This window comes from Gavia stellata, chromosome 6 (assembly GCF_030936135.1).
Source record: "Gavia stellata isolate bGavSte3 chromosome 6, bGavSte3.hap2, whole genome shotgun sequence".
Lineage (NCBI taxonomy): Eukaryota > Metazoa > Chordata > Aves > Gaviiformes > Gaviidae > Gavia > Gavia stellata.
Window position 1 is genome coordinate 38,845,912 of NC_082599.1, and position 18,916 is coordinate 38,864,827.

The 18,916-nt window shown below is 42.5% G+C and overlaps 1 protein-coding gene across 8 annotated transcripts in view; it reads left to right on the plus strand.

Moving 5' to 3' along the window:
• Positions 1–18,916, plus strand: part of CHN2 (chimerin 2) — a 167,177-nt gene that overhangs the window by 132,040 nt on the left and 16,221 nt on the right. For 4 of the 8 annotated variants that reach the window (XM_009820833.2, XM_009820834.2, XM_009820836.2 and 1 more), the window contains exons 1-2: positions 9,431–9,729; positions 16,409–16,493. In XM_009820833.2, the coding sequence (XP_009819135.2) occupies positions 9,484–9,729; positions 16,409–16,493 (331 nt within the window). In that variant the 5' untranslated portion in view covers positions 9,431–9,483. Of the gene's footprint in view, positions 1–9,430; positions 9,730–16,408; positions 16,494–18,916 lie in introns of those variants that run through there. The other 4 variants (XM_059818276.1, XM_059818277.1, XM_009820835.2 and 1 more) reach the window with 2 other exon arrangements.

Sequence of the window (18,916 nt, forward strand, 5' to 3'; positions counted from 1 at the left end):
AACTGCCCATTCCTGCAGGCAGCTTTCTACTTTTCAACAAGTGGTGCTAGTCCTGTCCCAACTATTCTCTTTCTGTGCTGTGTCCATACGGAGAACAGAAGCTGATACAGGTTTAAGCTATAGGAACCTTTATTATATGCCAAGGGGGAATGTAATATGTGGGGTGAAGTTCATGCATATAATGAAATAAATAAGTGATCACAGCTGAGTGCAAAGCCTCCTATCTTTTCTTTAACCCCACATCACTTTTGTCTGCATGGATTCCTGCTCTGTTTCTAAGCAAACACACATTTTGGAGCCATTAGTCAGAGATATACCAGGGGTCATACAGCCTTACCACTTCTTTTGGGATGAAGGTCCGGGATTTGACCCTGTCTCTCATGAAAAGGGTGACATTCCTTGAAGCTTGATGGGACAGAAGGAGGTATTTCACAAATGGCACTGTATGTGCCCACCTCAGGGGAACACGTCCTGGGACACAGAGACATGCACAGATATACAGCTGAGCTCAGACAAGCTGTAAGACAGCCATGGCTGGCCCAACACCAAACCTAGTGATCCCCTCCATGCCACAGTTCCACTTATGCACATGGAAAATGGTTCCCTATTGCCCTCTTTTTTTCTTTTTTTTGCCATGCGATTCATAAAGGATACTGAAATAGAAGTTCACAGTCATAAAGCACAGCATTTTTATAAAACTAACATTTCTTCTTTTTTTTTGGTAAAGCTCAATGGCTCAGGCTTGTTTAAACGTATTCTTTCAACCTGAAAATGTTTTGTGTTCTTATTTGCTAATTGCCTGGTTTGTGTCCTAAATGGCACAAATAATTCCTTTCACCTTAAATTGTGCACCTAGCTTATGCGTTTTTACAGGAAGAAGTCATAAGATGCTGCAGTAAAAGGGAACAGAAATATTACTAATGATGGAAAACACATGGCTACTCTTCTAGGTCCTTGTATTGAGTAGTTTACCTGAAGGTGTCGTGACTGCTGAGCAGCAGTGTAACTCAGTCATGCTGTTTATAAGTTGGAGACTGCAGCTTTAGAGTTCCTTCACACCACCCAGAAACTGCCAAAACTAAAGAAAAATCCTGTTTGCTGCTTGATGCTGATATTGGCACTGTCCTCCCTACAAATTGCTTATCATTCCCATCTCCCTGCGAGCGCTAAATGAACAGAGCATCACACCATTGAGAATCCACTCCTGAACTGTTACTGTCCAGGAACAATTTTATAGATTGCCAGATTTTTAGACAAGATGATCACTGGTTCATGAATCACTGGTTGACAAATTATTTGTTCTCTTTCACGTACATAAATCTCTTCTTTAACAGTCATTAAAGTCTCTTGTTTTAAGCTGTCTTGAGCTGGGGCAAAACTTACAGCACTGCTGTTGGTTCCCAAGACTGCTACAGCATACTTTACATTCTGGCAGCTCTCTGAGCATCACTTTACAGCCCCTCCAGAGATCAGCTGGCTCTGCGGAGCGGTTAGTGGCTCCGAGCATAAATGCCATTGCTGTCTGACTCTGTGGTTTCTGGGAAAATTTCCTAAAACCTGTTTTCCTCCACATTTTGTCATAACCCTGGGGGACTGGATTTTTGCTTCTCTGTATGAACAGAAGCTCTGACTGTGGTCCATAAGATTCAGCCTGGAGCATATGCTGCAAGGCTGAATTGGTCTCACTCCGAGAGAAGTTTACTCCCACCAGCATATAGTATCAGAACTCAAAGTGAGAAACAGAAGAACTTTCTGTATTTTATTTTTTGTATTGTATTTATTTTTGTACGTTAAGTTTTACTGAGAGCAGATAGCTGGTTACTGTATTGCTCTGAGATAACACCTGCCTGTAGGGCGTAGTAGTGTTTTGAGACAGAGAAATAAGAATTATCCCAAAAGTGAGGATGTAGGTGTTTGTGTGCTGTGCTGTGTATGTGTTTGGGTGTGTAATGAGGCATATGGTCAAACATCCAGGCCTTACGCCTACCAGCTATGCAACACAGTAGCTGTATAGTACTGAGTTTTATTGTCAAGCTCATTCATTTGATGTCCTGACATTAAACAGACTTAATACAGTCTCACAAAACACGGTCCTCAATTTAACCCTGTGATTGAGCGTGGCACCCAACCAGCTCCTTCAATGCACAAGCAGCTGTGGTTAATGACAACCCCACAGAAGGAAGGCGAAAGGGCCCCGAGGGCAGGACTGCTGCGCTTACGGTGCCTCTCGCCCCTTTCCCATCCCTCCAAGGACATTGCACCGGCAATGACGGTTTTAATCAATGGCAAGCTGGCTTTCCTAAACAAAGTGCTGTTTCTTGAGAAAGCAAGAGATTCATAGCAAAAATGTAAAAAGATGAATGGGTCATATACATGTAGAGCTTATGTGGTGCTGAGCCAGCATCCAGTGGGGGTCTGGATAAAAACAGTAACGTTCAGGATATTTTTTTAAATCTCTGTATCTTGACTAACAGTCCCGTATCTTGCAGAGAGCATGAGTCACTTCCCTTTTAATTCAGAGAGGCCACTGTATATCATACTAAGTTCATTATGTTGCTAGGCTATTTCCTCTGTGGGTGAAATGTCAAAATACTGGCTACCTATATAGTCAGCATCAGAAATTTGTATTAATTACAGACTGATTCCTCTATAGTTCTCGAAAAAGTTCATCCCGTGAGCCCAGATAAACCTATAAAGGTACATGAAGCTGTGTAACAAATGATATAGTAAACTTGGTATTCCATGTTTCCAGAGCATGAGTCTTAGCCAGGTCTAAAGTACGGGAAGTATTGGTAACCAAAACAAAGTACAGTTATTATTCTAGAGTTATTTATAGATATGGTTGAGGCTGATAAAATAAATGATTCCTCATTCAATTTATTCTAAAATTGAATAGCTAATAGAAAAATAGAAATAGAAAATAGTTCAGAGAGAGATTAATCTTACCAAATTTTGAATATCTTAAAGTAAGTTATCTGTTATCTAATTTCCTTATATGATACATAAACGAGCTGCAAGAAGGCAATTCAAGCTCACCCATTTTAAACTTGGTCTGCCATAGAAGAGGAGGAATCGCTGTCTGGAGGCTTCTGGTTTTCTCCTTTGGTTATAAAGAGAGACCAGATTACTGTTTTAAATTAGACAACTGCCATCCATCCATCCATCCACCCATCCATCCATCCATCCATTCCGTCCTTAAATGTCTATTTGTTAGAAAAATACTCTGTTAGTTTTGTTGTCAACAAAACCAATATCATTGACAGAATAATGGGATCTTAATAAAGATTGGGATAAATATTAAGTTTGAATTTTGGTTTGACTACAGACCAGATGTTATCATAGATACGCCTTAATTTATAGGTGTGAAAACAGTACTCTTTCACGTACATTGCAGTCAGTCAAATTCAGTCACTCATGTGTGTTGTATCCACACAGAAAACAAGAAGTAATTCAGAAATAAATTCAGTGCAGTTTCCCCTGAGAAAGCCCTATTTGCAGGTGAAGTGGCTCCTGGCAGCCCCACCATGGGGACCTGGTCCTCCTTTTCCTCCATGGGGGCAGCAATGGCAGTGGTGTCCGGCTCTGCTCTCATCTGCCCTGCGTAACCCTCACACCTCTGCTCTTCCATCCCTCTGCTACTGTTTTGGTCATGAATATTAAACACAGAGGAGAGGATCATGAACTTGGCCAGGAAAACGTCATTAATGACCTTGACAAGTATGGAGATGGATTGGGAAGGATAAAGGAGAGAGTGGGAGAAAAGGAAGTTGAGGCAATAAATAGGCTAGACCTGCTGTTAGCATGTTAATCTCTACAGGATTATTTGGGGGAATCACTGAATTAGTTCATCCTATACCTAGATCCTTTCCGTATATCTGGACTTATTTCTTCCTTGATACCTACAATGTATTTGTAACACAATGCATATTTACTGTAGTTCCCAAAAATGAGAAATCAAAATACTGTTTCAGACACATTAAATACAACGGTGGATGTGACATACACAGCTTAACGCATTAAGGGATACAGTTGCCTGACAACATAAAAGGTTTTAGTCCGCCCATTATTTTTTTCATTGGAGATGAATGTGTAATTGCATACCACTTAATGTAACCTCCAGTTGTTGTTCCAAAATAGGCAATAGTTTATTATATTAATACTCTATAAGAGGCTTACAGTAACTATTATTTTTAATAATAGTCTTGATAGTGCCTTCCTGAATCTACAGCACCTTTGGCTGTTGTTTTGTTTGTTTCACTACATTGTTTTGGGAAAAATAATCATGATGTGTATGGAGAAATCTTTTTGAGAAGGATTTAGAAAGGGGATCTGAAGTTTAAGGGAGATTATATTTCCATTTGCTGTAGGTAAATTACGTCTTTTATCTGCGGGGGAGGTGACTGAATACCCTGTCAGAAAGAAGTGCATACAAATGACCACTGGTCACTGTGATGCTAATAAACAGTCAATCCCATTAATTTAGGAGAGGTGTAAAGATTAAAATTTTAGTAATTTTAACTTCAGAGCATTTACTGCAGGAGTCCTTCTAAATGAGCAGTTCCTTTTGCTCTGCAGTGGGTTATCCTCAAAAGATAGGTGGGATTGGTGGTGATGGAAGTGCACCCAGGCTCTCCAGAACAGGAACCCAGTGCAGATAATCTGCTGCCATAAACACTTATGCATATTGTTGACAGCTCCTTAGACTCATGATTTGCAGAGGAACTGGTGGTTATTAAAAAAAGAAAGTTGAAACTCTGAGGAGTAAAAAGCAGAACTGTAGAGATGTCTTAATCCTTTAAAAAAACCTGCAGTGCTTTTTTTTTAATGGCGATGTTCAGTTTATTGAGCTCCAGCTCACCCAAAAGGAATTTTTGTGCTGGAAACGAGACACTATTGGGTTTTCAGTGGGCAAGACGGCACCCTTGAGGAGTTCAGACAGACCTGCGTTCGGGGGAAGCTGTCAGTGATTGCAGTTGGAGCTCTGTTGAACAGAGGAGGGTGGCAGCCAATTAATGCTAATTATTTTTGTCTGGTTTTGATTCCCCAGGAGCAAGCAGATAGTGTTCCCCTCAAAAGCAAGCCAGAGAGCAGCAGTAGACCACTTTCTGTGCGGTCTGACTCCTTTCCTAACCCCAAGCTTTGTGTTGTGGAGCCTCCCAGCCCTGCTCACCTCTGCAGTCTCTGTTCACCTATTGACGTTGAGAGCCTTCCCACCAAAGGGAGGGTTTCTTAGGAAGGTCGGGTTGGCACATGCCACTCTGCAGGCATTGCGCTCTGCTTCGTGTTCAATACGTTTTCTGCTTGGAGCCTCTTTCTTCCCACAGTTTCAGCAGCGCAGAAGCCTTTTAATGGCAGGGTCCCAAAGCCGTGGCAGCGGGAGGCATGGGCTGGCAGCATTGTGGTGTGGCGAAGGCCTTTGGCTGATCAGCCTCTGCCACCGTTCTCCCTCTGTGCCCTGTGTTTTGCTAAGAGCTGGCTTCTTTGGTGTTGTCTCCTGAGCACATCGTGGGAAGGGCTCCGTGGGAGAAAACCAGGAAAAACGCAATAGCTGTGAGATTCCTGCACTCTGTGTCATCGCCACGGCGTGCTTGCAATTGTGCAAACATAATCTGTCTGGCAGATTACCGAGTATGCCGTGCCTGCAAGGAAACAGGCCTCTCTTTGACCTATGACTGTATCTATGTGCGGTGTTAAGTGTATTTAGTTAGAGGTCAGTCATGCATTTGTCACAATTCCTCATCACGCAGCAGTCTCCCTTTCGCTTGTGGTGTCGTCCAAGGAGACGTGCCCGTGCCACTCCTCTGCCCACCGTAGTTGTGCCCTTCAGCAGGTACAGTGGCGAGCCAAGGACCTGCCACTCCATACCCCGTTCCTGCCAGCCACGGGCAGGCATAGCGGTGGCTGGGGGAGAGGAGACATCACTCCCACTGCATCTCTTCCCGCCACTCTGGAGCTGGCACGGAAGAGCCAGGCAGCATGCGAAGTTCCCCCGCCGCTTGCTCCCAGCGAGTCCTCAGCGCTGCCCACACGACTACAACAGAAATCATGCCACATGTACAAAAACGAAAGCTTTTCATACTAAAATTTGTTCTTTCCTACCCCCGGGGCCTTTGTTAGCAAACAAGACACCAATGTTTGAGGGGAGAGACAATGGTGCGGTTCAACTTGCTCTGCGAAGGCATGCTGGAAATGGCGCAACAGCTGAGTCCACCCTCTCCCCCCCCCCTTTTTAATTCTATTATTCTGGTTCAGTGACATTTACTTTGCTGTAAATGCCCAATTTGCTATACAGTACATGTCTTTTACAGAGAGACTAGTAAACTGAAATCATATGTTATGCAGAAATCTTTTGGTCTGAAAACACAGACAACCGTATCTGCCTTTCAGCCTTCGCTAGCTTAGACATTCGGTGACAACCAGCAATAATATTTTTAGCTGCCAGCGTTCTCCTTAGTTGCAGACTAACTTGCTAACTTGATTAAGAGATACTCTTTAAGTTGACACCATATGCAGTAAATTTTGTATTAAGGAAAAAAAACGGATAAAAGAGAGAACTGCGGTTGGCTTATGGTATCAGTACGTTGGAACTGATTGCTGCTGAGAATTTGCTGTTGCTGCTGTTTGCATTATATTTAGAGAGGGAAGGGGTTATATATGTGGTCCAGTTCATCTCAGTTTTACAGCGCCATTTTAGACACCAAACCTGGTAGGGCTTTGTATGATTAAGCTTCTTAAGAGGATGCACTCACTGTTGGCCTTCTGTATACATCCTGTGTTTGCAAGGGATCCCATTAAACAACTGTCTAAACAGGGCCCAAGCAAGGCAGAAAAAGCAACCTAGGGGATAAATAAAATTTCATACACGATAAACAGTAAATACTGATCTGCCTTAGTCATATGAACTGATTTGGCTGAGTTATCCTCCTCCAAGTCTATTAAGTTTAATACTTCTGTGCGAACACTCAGAGTTTCCATTAAATATAGTACTGTACGTCTGATCCCAGGATGACACTCTGTTATTCCAAAAATAGTTTAATAAATAGAAATTCCAAGATGTATCATCATAAGCCTGTAGCTTGAGTATCAAATCTGCCATGTTATGTAAAAAGTATTGGTTATATAATGGGATTTTTATCAGTCTAGTGACATAAATACAAACAGTAGAGCATTATTAGGAAACTGACCTCTCTCTGACTTTGGATCTGTTATGCTGGAAGTCAGAGAGAAAGTAGCTTATATATATGTGGGGATTTAGATTCTGTAACTTCAGAGGTGTCTAACAACTCACGGGTAGTTTGGGGGTTTTGTTCCAGATAAATGTAAATACATTTAAAATGGTACTGAGGAAAGAAACTGGAGTGTGATAAGAACTTCAAGCTGCTCCAAATTTTCCTTCGTGATGGCCTAAACTGAAGCCATTGCCACTCATGGGGTCAGAGATGTCCCTAAAACCAGTGCTCCTCATCTCTTGGAATACATTGAGATAGAGCTGGTGAGCTATAGTCTGTCTTTGTCTGCTGGAAAGCAGATAAAGGTTCTGAGCTGGCAGAAATAAGCAGGAGGACATATGGAAGAGCAGCAGGGATTTCCTCCAGGCAGAGCAGTGTTCATACATGCATTACAGCTGGTTGTCACTGGTGGTCAGATAATGATGCTGAGCCCTGGGGAAAGGCCGGGCATGCAGCAACTGCTCGGGGAGCAATGGGGTTGTGTGGGAGTCCTTCCTGCTGGGGAGCAGAAGCTTTGGAGTATGGGAGAAGGTAAAAAGAGGTGCTGTGGGTTACCTGGAAAAGAAGGGAATTAAGTATGCTATACATAGAAGTCAGTGCATCGTTTTATAACCAAGAAGCTGATTTTGCAGGTTGCACAACTTCTTGAAAACCCTAAGTAGGGCACTATCTGAAACTGCACGGCCTGATGTTACTAACGGCCGACCATCTGTCCCCACGGGCTTTCAAATCAGGGGAGCATCGCTTTTACTAAGAGCAGGCAGTCTATATGGTGGAGGTTTTAGTAAGTGAATTAGATGAACCTGCTGACTTTTCAGCCTGAGGTAAAAGCAGACTGAAAAAGTAGAGGCAAGTTCAACTTCCCAAGTTAACATAAGTGAATCAAATACTTCAATTTCACATATTTTCTGGGTAAGTTGAAGTGGGGCAGACTGTAAAAGGCTGATGTGGTTTTTAGTGTCTCTAGTCCAAAGAGGCAGTTTTTCCAGTAGCGCTGGTAACCCCCCAGTTTGCTCAGTCGCAGCATCTCGAGCGTTAGACACACCTTAGAGAATTAAACCTCACAGTGCTCTGCCAAGCAGGTAACGCCTGTCCTCCTTTTATGGGTGGAGAATGGGCATACTCACTAAGGGAGCAGGAGAGGGGAGCTGGAGGGAGGGAAGCCAGTGGGGAGGGGGCACCAAATGTGCTTCCCAGGGGATGCTCAGTGTCACACATCTGTGTCCTGGGACGGGGAAATACCTGCCCATAAAGAATTGAATCAGGTGGCCAAAGTAACACTGCAAGCTGTAGCACAGACTGGTCAGGGTCCAGATCCCTCTTGTCCCTAGGCTTTAACTACAAATCACTTCCCTCCCCCAAATCTATAGATGCGTGTAACCAGAGTGAAGGACGACTGCTCTTGCTGCCTTGCAGACCCTATTCTGCAAACAGAGCTGTGCACATGGGCTTCCTACATCCGTGTGAAGCTCCCCTGCCTTCACTGGGCACCGGGGGTTCCCACCTGCATCCTCCCAGCTGGGCTTTCAGCTTTCCCAGACAGTGAGCTAGCTCCGTGCTACCAAGTGCACACTGACAAAATGCTCTGATTTAAAACATGGCATAAAAGTGCTATTAATGCTTGGAGTGCTGCTGGATTTTTCCCCTTGTACAGGATATGGGGGGAAAAAAAAAAAAAGATTTTTAGCCCTGTAAGATTAAACAATCATCGTGGTTTTAAGGGCTTAATCTGCTGGCATGCAGACTGCTGGCTGATAAGTCTCTGAGTCTGACTGTAATTGGATGCAGCATCGGGTTCAGTTGTGTGGGCTTTCCCAGGGTTTTTTGTTTGTTTGTTCATTTTTAACACGCTGTGGAGTTGAAGCAGTCTGTTCCTGGAAATGCCTTTGGGCGTGAAGCTGTAATGCCCCCCGCCTCCCGGCCGGTATTTCGGCAGCACCTAGCTGGAGACCACTGCTTGGGAGGGGTGGGAGGAAGGTTGCTCAGTGTATGAATTCGGGCTATTGTTCGAGACACACATCTGCCTTAAGAAATCCCACGGCACAGGCCGTTACTTATTCAGATGCAGAAGCTCCTTCCGTCCCACAAGACGGCCCATTCAAGTCACATGCCAGAGGTCTCGGCAGAATGGGCTGCAGCTGCTTCAAATCTGCTGTCTAACATCAGAAGCAGTTGGACAAACTGTACCGTACTGACTACAGTCAGGCTCCCGGGCGCCGAGGAAGACAGGGAAAAGATTTGGGATCCCAGCGCTATGTTCTCAGAGGATCTGTGGCTGGAAAATGAAAAAAACTGTGCCGTTGTTCACAAGTCGAAGCGAGGAAGGAAGCGCCAAGAGCTCCTGGCCGTGGCCCTGGGGGTGAAGGTGGGAGTCAAGGGGGCACTTTTGTGGCAACCTCTGAAACTCTTTGCCTATTCACAGATCACCTCCTTGGTCAGAAGAGCAGCCTTAACTCAAAACGACAACCACTTCAACTATGAAAAAGCACACAATTTTAAGGTAAGCCCAAGTTCCTATTGTTTTTGGCTAAAAAGTTCTGTTTAGATGCCTCACTTTTTTTTTTTTTTTGCTGTGATGGGGTTTTCGCGCATCCATCTATCCTAGCTCTGAGAAAAGTGTTGAAAAAAGCATCTTTCTACTTTAAGTTCCCTTGACTGTATTCTTAATATGCTTTTACATAGGCACTTAACCCAAACAACGGTTTTGCTACTCACTACGCTACTTGACTGGCATTTTAGCTCTTTTTGCCCAGATTCAGTTACCTTTTCTGCTCAGAAACAAAGTACTTCATATTGATTGTCTTTATCTTAAAGTGTATCCATTTTTAAATGAGAAAAAGGCCCCTTTTCAAAATCTAGCTATTATCAGAAGCCAGTAGCATTTTACCAGCAAACATTTTGGACCATTTCTGTTTTCAGAAGAAGTTGAAGGAGCTCGGGTGCTCCCTAACAATAAAGCAGAGCACAGCAGTGGTATTGTCTCCTAGCTTTTGTTCCACCACTATATGCGAAGGAAATGCTCTCAGAGTCCCACTGAGCTATAGGGTCTGAGCTTGTGTTTGCTTGTCAAACTAAATCAAATAGCTGGACAAACACAGGGATGTTTAAATGGATCACCTTTTTGCTGTCTTACACATACAAAATTAGATTCTTAGGGTCTTTTTCCCCAAGTGCTGTTTCTGGCATGCTGCAGCAGGGAAGTGACTCAGCTTGGAAACGGACCTTCCAGGCAGCTTGTACTAAAACGTTTTGCCAAAAAGACTGTGCTGGTTTCAGAGTATGCCAGCCAGTTACTGTATCTAATGCTGTCAAATTGCGGTTTGATGCTTATCGGGATGGATACAGAGAGAATAAGAGGCAGTAACAAGACAAGAAAGGAATGCATCTCAGCTTTGAAACCTCAGTTTACTTAAGGATGCTGATCTGGGTCACTGTCAGAATAGTTCAACTCATTAGCAGAAAGAGAATTTTCTGATACTCATCTCGGGCCTGTCAAAAAAGGAAAAGCTCTGATTAAAATGATATCACTGATTTCCTGGTTTAGCAAAAAAGCTTCACTTCTTATTTTTCTATATATTCTGCCATGCAGACATTCCTCTCCTCTGCAGTGCTTCTGCTGTAGTTGGTAAATCAATAATTTATTATTAGTGAACAAAGCAAATAATAGCATCCCTTTTCTCATTCCCCTCCTTGACCCAGTCTACAGAAAAGTCAATATTTATCTCACTGATCAGCCCTGAAGGAAATAGGGGAAATACTCTGTGTTTTCTTGCTTGATTAAACCAGCTTTCATTCTTTCTGGGTTTTGCCCTCATTATCATTTTAATATCAAAACTATTTTAGTTTAACTAGAAAATATTTTCTCATGACTGAGACTTTTTTCCACTTTGACCCATGCATTCTTTCCTCTTCAAAATTCCCCTTGTTTTGGCTTTGATTTATAATTGGACATGTGCCCAGTTAACTTTGCATTTGCACAATCTAGCGGTTGTACAGTTTCTGTTCCTTTCTCTTTCAAAAGAGTCATAGTTTAACTGGAAAATCACATGATTAAAATATGTATGCATTCAAAGGCTTGACAGCAGAAAATTATTGTTTTATCCCAGTAAGGGCAATAAAAACCTTAGGGAAGAAACGTTCTAAAAAAAATTGTCCAGAAAGGCCAGTCAAAAGTGTTACATTTACTTAATGAACAAATACCTTCACTATGCAAATAGTTAGTTTTCCAAAGGAGTATATTAGAACATGTCTAGTTGTAGAACAAAAAATGCGGATAGAATGCTTAGAGCAGAACATTTAGATTTAAAAGACAGCTAAATTCAAGTCTAATATCTTTAATATATTCCATATTCATTATATAAAAGGGTTAAGAAATTATTTAAAAGACAATGGCTTTATGGGTCTTGGGGCGAAATTTTTAATGGCTTTTGACAGCACTCAGGCTATGACGAGACAGGATTTATCTGAAGGCGAACGCTATTTTGCAGACATTCGAAGAGTTGTCTTCCCCATTTTTAGGTGAATACTGATGTGCATTGTATCATTCATCGCAGTTCATAGGGACAAAGGTTACATGTCACAGTATCTCTCATCTTGTCATAGGCAATTCCTCATGAACAAACAGACACTCTTTAGATCTTGTCCTTTAGCCATGAAGAATCTTAAAAATGAAGGGCACATCTTTAGCGAAGCTGATGAGATTTTTGTAGATGTTACACCAAAGATCTTACCTACTGGAAGAGAGAAGGAACAGAAGGAAGAAATAGGCTCAAGAACAAATTCAGAGCATGGACGGCTCTCTCTCCATCCTTTCCAAGCTAATACAAAAACTGAAAAGGTGCGTTGGAGTTTGGAGCGTGAGGACACTGGGTTATGCCCTTCTGAGCATCCGTGCTTTCTTATTCAGCCTGTCTTCCAAATTTCAAGGCACTCAAGGCAAATGAACAAAAAAAGATTTAGTATCCAGACTGATTTGTTAAGCTGGGTTCATCCTGAGCACACAACACAGTCACATGGATTTAGGTTTGGAGCTGGCGTCTCTCTGGCGAGACAACTTTGCATAAGTCAGAGTAGACATACCGTAATTCAGGAAAGAGAATAAATCTCTGAAGCCCTGTTTAGAAAAACACAGAGGTATTTCTGTAATTATGTGGGCGACAGCCTAACTGCATCGCAAAGTCCTCTTGCATCTCATTACAGTTAGGATCCAGCAGGCTCTTTGGGATGTGTTTTACCTGCCAACTTCAGTGGGGTCCCAGCTGGTGGTGAGGTCAAGCTCATGCCCGAGGGCGGCAGCATGGAGTTTGGGGATGCTCGACCTGTTTTGTTCTAGGCTGAGAATTCATGAGAGGGCCTCTGTGCTGCTTTAAGTGAGAGAATACAGCTGAATAATGTGCATTCACCACAATATTGTGCCTGTTCACCACTATAGCATGGGCAAATCCCATTTGCAGACGGGCTAGTGGAGCAAAGGCAGCTGATTACGGACAAGTCAGAAGATCTGCTGGGAGAAAGGAGGCTCTGGGATCAATTTCCCCTTGTGTTAATCACTGCAGAGAAACACTGCTTCTGGAAGACAAAGGGTTTGGGGGAGGCATTTTTTAGAGACGTCATGAAGATTATGTGTATGTATTTAAACAAAAATAACAGCAGAGTCAGCTTTTCTTCCCTGCAAACGGCTGAGGTTCAGCAGGAGTCCACAGGAGAGTAGAAATGTGCATGTATTCAGGCAAAAGTCTGAAAAAACTTATTTTCTTTGGAGGCAGAAAGAAAAGTCTTCAAACCCAGTTACATAAACAACATTGTCTCAGAAACAGCACTATATAATGCCAATAAAAAACATGCGTTTCAATTCAAGGCAATTTTTTAGTTTGTTTCTGCAATATTGCTTAAGGGATTATTTTGTTTTGCCACTGTATTGGCACTCCTTAACTGTGGTCTCAGTTTCCCCCTCTGTGAAGACAGCTCAGACACAGACTAAAACTGAACGAGATAGCACGCGTGGGGGGAATTCTGCCGTTTGGAAGCAAGGGCACCAAAGGGCCGAAGGGTGAAGGTGAGAGGACAGGAGGGCAGTAAGGAGAGACACACAGTGTAGTAGTACTGGGTGGGATTGTCCAGCAGAGAAGAGAGGATGAACGTAAGAAACAACTTTTCATTGAAAGAGCTGGAGAGGAACCAGAGTGAAGAAGATGGGAGTTAGATGTTGTGGAAAGAAGATGAAAGACTGAACAAGAAAAGTACAGTGTATAGTCTGAAACGTCATGGTTTTGGCTTATATGAAGAAATACTTCCCTGTAAATTCTTCTTAAAAGTCGGAATTATGTCAACTGTAGCCCAAGCAGCCCAAGCCTATGCTGTGTGTACCCAGAGAGGTCTCCTAAGACTGCAGGATGGAGCAGGGACCAGTAATAAATAGATCCTGGTCATGTTTCCAAAAAATCTAAGCCCAGTCCATTTGTAATGATGCAGTTACAAAGGATGGGGCAAAACATAAAAACCCATCTCAAAAACCTAAGACCTGCTGTTACCTCTCCTTGTTTAAAATAGAGATGAGGCCAATCTTGCAGGCAAAATTCCTAGTTACCATTCGAAACTGTTGTGTGCAGGCTTCGGGCTGTGTTCAACTGTTGTGTTCTTAAGAACAGACTTCCTTCATTATTTCTTTAAAATTAACAGCAAGCCATAAGAGACTTAGTTCAAGACTGCATCTTAAGAGGTTTTTTGCATCTTCATCTAGAAACTTTTTAAGATCTCCCTTTTTCAGTTAGGGATAGCAAATATTTCCCTGATACAACTTGACCAGAAGCCACCAAGACTAGCTTTTCACAGGCCATTTCATCTGGGAACTTGCCATTTGAGCTAAAATGCAGATCTGTGAAAAACTGAAGTGAGTGAATAAAGAGAGCTAAACCTTTGAGGGCCATCAAGCGGAGGGGAACAAGGGAAGGGTGTGCAGTCAGCACTTCTCAGGTGGAGCCCTCAGTCAGTGTTGATGACTGTTTCCCATTTATGACAGGAGATATCAAGGAATAATCAGCTACAGTTTTCTAAATATGCCACAGCGAGATCAGCTGACATAAGCTTTATGTAAAGTGAGCAAGTAGGCCCAAATACGCTGTGATGGACTTTAAATGTGAAATGGTGCGGTTTTAAAAATCCTGAATGAGCTTTTACAGCCACTTCTCACGAGGTTAGGTTTTGTAAACCACTGCAAAGCAGAAGACATAGTTAGCTATCTTCCCACAGCAGATGATTTTCACCCACAATTAAACACAGGTGCAGACCTACTAATTATGTGGTTGTAAGTCTAAAAATGGTGAAGATGCAGGCATAATTAGTTGTATCCGTAGTTTTGTATCCACTGAAGGTCACATAGAGCATATGCCTGAAACTCAGGTCACCAGCTGATGTTAGGTACGGCCATTTACCCCCACTAAAAGCCATGTCTGAAATTCAGAAATTCACCCCCACTAAAAGCCGTGTCTGAAATACCCACCCTGCAAAAGAAAAGAAGATGAAATGAGAAAGAAGTGTGTGTCTGTATCTATCAATCTATCTATCTCAAACTTTATAGCAAAGTGTTGTTTCCCAGAGATACAAATTTTTCTGAGAGGTAAAATACCATTTCAAAAAATAAATATGACCAGTCAGACATTCCAGTTTTGACCTTTTACGATCAAAAGGGAGGAAGAATTACTATTGCCTTAAGCTTATGCACACAATTATTGACTGTGAGTAGTTGGTCAGGAGTCATTTGTCGTCAAGCTCACATTTTTAACACTAAATCAGAAAGAGAGGTCTGTATTAAAATCACAGTACTTCATCTTCCTGGGGAATGGACTCAAGAGTATAGGCTTGTTTAGGTGTGATCCTGTAGACAAATGGGGCGAAAACATTAGCAAGGCAAATGCTCGGCTTAAAACTTCACCGAGTTTCTCTGAAAAGGGCAATGACCATTTTTTTACTCTATGAAAAGTAAAGAGCAGCTTTCCCCATCCCAGGGGGTGGAGGTGGCCTTTCAGCCATCCACCTGATGGGTAAACAAGAGCAGAGCGAAGGAAAAGGAAGCATTAGCAGCTGGAGTGTGCATGATTTATGTTTTGTTAAGCGCAATTAAGTCTCTGGCCAGAACTAGCTCATACCATATCCATTCACATGGGTGTAGACCTCACTATTTACTCTTCTTTTCAATGAAAATTAAATGCTTACTTTATATCTTAAATAAAAAGGTCTTCCTCCGTAGCCTTTGGAAAAGCAGTGGAGGAAGCAGCAGTGCTGTGCAAAACCCGTCTGGGGAGCCATGGGCTCTGTCAGCACGCAGGTTATTTGTATTCCTCCTTATTTACTCGTGTGCGAACTGTAGCAAAATGAAGTTTGCTCTACTGAAAACGAGCCTACTGACATCTTTTCTCAATGCAAGTTCAGTTTACTTACTACAGTGGGGAAGGGCGTCATTTGCTTTTATCACTAATGGATTGTAGTGTGCAAAATCAGATCATTACCCAACCACTGCCTGGAGTGGCTGCACAAAGCATTCATTATCACCCCTGATACAAATTTACAGCAATCGCTTTGAGTTTTGTTCAGTGTTGAAGGGCATATAAGTATACATGTAACACCGTAGTCATAGCATGCTCGAACCTGCCTGGTGCTCTTATAACATGGGTCTTGCACCAGATCTGGTCACACAGGTTTATGGGGAACCAAAACGTGGTGCATTTGAAGGGACTTTCTGTCACTGCATTTTCCCTACTTTCAAGTGATCTGTTGAAGAGCGTTTGAATCATTCCTGGTTTGTTTGAACTGGTCAAATAAAAGCGCTGACTACACTTCCTTGGATTATTAGTTTTACTTTTTCCTCCTTTGACTAGTGAACCTGGTTTCCTCCCCTCCGCTATAGCTAAAATGTCAGCTAGCAAAACCGATTTGTTTTCAGTGCCGTATACAGCCCAGTTCTCTGTTATGTTAAGCCTATTGAAAGAGAAACTTCAAGATCAAAGCAAATTTCTGTTCCCATGGTTTATTTCATCTAAACTTTGGAAAGATGTGGGCACTGTGTGCTAAAGATTTACTCCTACTGAGTCTTCTGTTGTTTATCCATTTCAGTTGTTCCATCTGTCAGACCATCTGCCTCCCAGTGACCCCATTTCTTTTTTTCCCCCCCATTTTTATTACAGGTCCATACGTTTCGAGGTCCGCACTGGTGTGAATACTGCGCCAACTTCATGTGGGGGCTCATCGCTCAGGGAGTGAGGTGTTCAGGTAGCCCTTCAACATTTTCTGTCTTTCTCTTGAAATGCTCAGGCGTCCCTCCCACCCCCAGCCTGCACTCCCTGCAGGAGGCGGGGGGTAGGGATTACTTTGCAGAACAAGACAAGAAATCCTCCCGCGCAAGTTACAGTGCTGTCATTTTCCCCATTAGCTGGTTTAGAAATGAAGCCACCAGCCCTCGGTCGCTGAGGGTGACATCCTTTCAGTAGTACCTTGGTCATGCATGTACCTTGGTGTATATATTAAGAATTCTTCTTTATGGTGTCATTAAGTTATCCCTGAATGCTTCTACGTCTTAAGAAAGAAGCTTTGGAAATGGCAGAGCCAGCCAGCAACTAGGCTTCATAACTCATCGTTTTGCCACCAATGGCTGAGAAGTACCCTTGGCTGCAAAAAGACTGTCACCTGTTTCCTATGAAAATACCACGCGTTGCTGCAAGCCTTAAGTAGCCCACCTCGAGGGAAGGCAAAAAATACAACTTTCATTTTCCCAGAAGGTTTAGTTTTCTGGTGCCTTTATAATTGTATCAGCATTTTAATAGCATTTTAATTACTCTAAATTTGTTCTTTTGTGAAAAATAATCCATCTTGCAAAAATGCAATGATCATCACATCACGAGCTTTTGGATTCAGCAAGGGAAATGGTATTTGGTGCACTGCAAATGGTGTTTCATAACTTCTTTCTATAGACATTCAATCCCTTCCATGCCTCAACATGTCTCAATGACATTGAGGTGCTGCTTGTCCAGAGAAGGGTGACAAAGCTGGTGAGGGGTCTGGAGCACAAGCCTTATGAGGAGCGGTTGGGAGAGCTGGGGTTGTTTAGCCTGGAGAAGAGGAGGCTCAAGGGAGACCTTATCACTCTCTACAACTACCTGAAAGGGGGTTCCAGAGAGGTGGGTGCTGGTCTCTTCTCCCAAGTGGCAAGTGATAGGACAAGAGGAAATGGCCGCAAGTTGCGTCGAGGGGGTTTAGACTGGATATTAGGAAAAATTTCTTCACTGAAAGGGTTGTGGGACATTGGAACAGGCTGCCCAGGGAGGTGGTTGAGTCACCATCCCTGGAGGTATTTAAAAGATGTATGGATGAGGCGCTTAGGGACATGGTTTAGTGGTGGACTTAGCAGGGTTAGGTTTACGGTTGGACTTGATAGTAAAGGTCTTTTCCAACCTAAACAATTCTATGATTCAACTGAATATGCTTCTGTCTTACCCCTCCCTGCCCTGACCTCTGGTCTCAGACTGGCATCAAACACATCTGCCCCCAACAGCTGCCTTGCATGGACAGAGGAGGTGGTTGTTACCTAAAATTTAGACAGTAGTTTGAAGGGTCAAAATACCTTTCACAAATGCAAAGTTTTAATAGGTGCAGTCTCAGCTACTGCTACAACTTGTCTGCCTGGAGATGAATAATGGTAACACAAAGAATATGAGAAGGACATTAAAAAAGAGGAAAATTAATAGTAGTTTGCTTTTCAAGCTATTTGATCTTAAACACAAGTGTGCAAAAACTGACCTCACTAATGCAAACAGCTGTATTTTTTCACATACATAAAATATTAAACTTAGGAAAAGGCTTATTTATTTAGTATGAAACATAATACTCTCCCTCATTAAATTACCAACATTTAACTCTAAGTAGACAGATGCGTTTGGATTTAACTTCACATGCTTGGAGAACAGCACTGAAAACAATACAGGGAGGATCCTAACTGCAGCTGCTCACATTTGTTTAGATTTCTCAGAACAATAATGTATTATGCAGTAATAACTGTATGGAGAAAAACACACACACAAAAAGTCCATTAAATGTGTAGGTGTGTTTGTAGTGATGATACGATTTTGCTTGCTTAATATTTTATAGAGAATAATACTGACATGTGCTGCAAGTAATAGAGACATGTTTACCTTTTGAATATCTCGGGCAGTAAATCAACATGAAAAAACAGTAAGTAACTTATTAGTGATGATACTAGACACATTAAGTTAGCCCAAAAAGTACTGTCAGTGATAGGCATGACTGGGAAGGCATTAAAACAGGAATCAGAATTATGTGAGATAATGTAACTCACAATGGTGGTGTTTGCTTTACTGAGGCTTATAAATTCATTTGGCTGAATATCTGAGTCTATTAGAAAAAGTCAATTTGTGGAGATCAAGCAGTGATGTTTAAGTTAATAGAAACCCATCCATGTAACCAAGAGTAGGATTTGACTCTGGAGTAAGACACCAAGAATCATTTGTAAAATGAATCACTTCTTTACATCATGCCTTTCACAGCATTTTATGTGCCTAAACTGACCTACAGACTAAACACAGGGGACACGTTAGTCCCCAGTGAAATGATGAGACAGGGATGGGGAGGCTGCTGATGTGGCAGAGCGAGCCAAAATGCGACACTGCAGGAATGTGGAA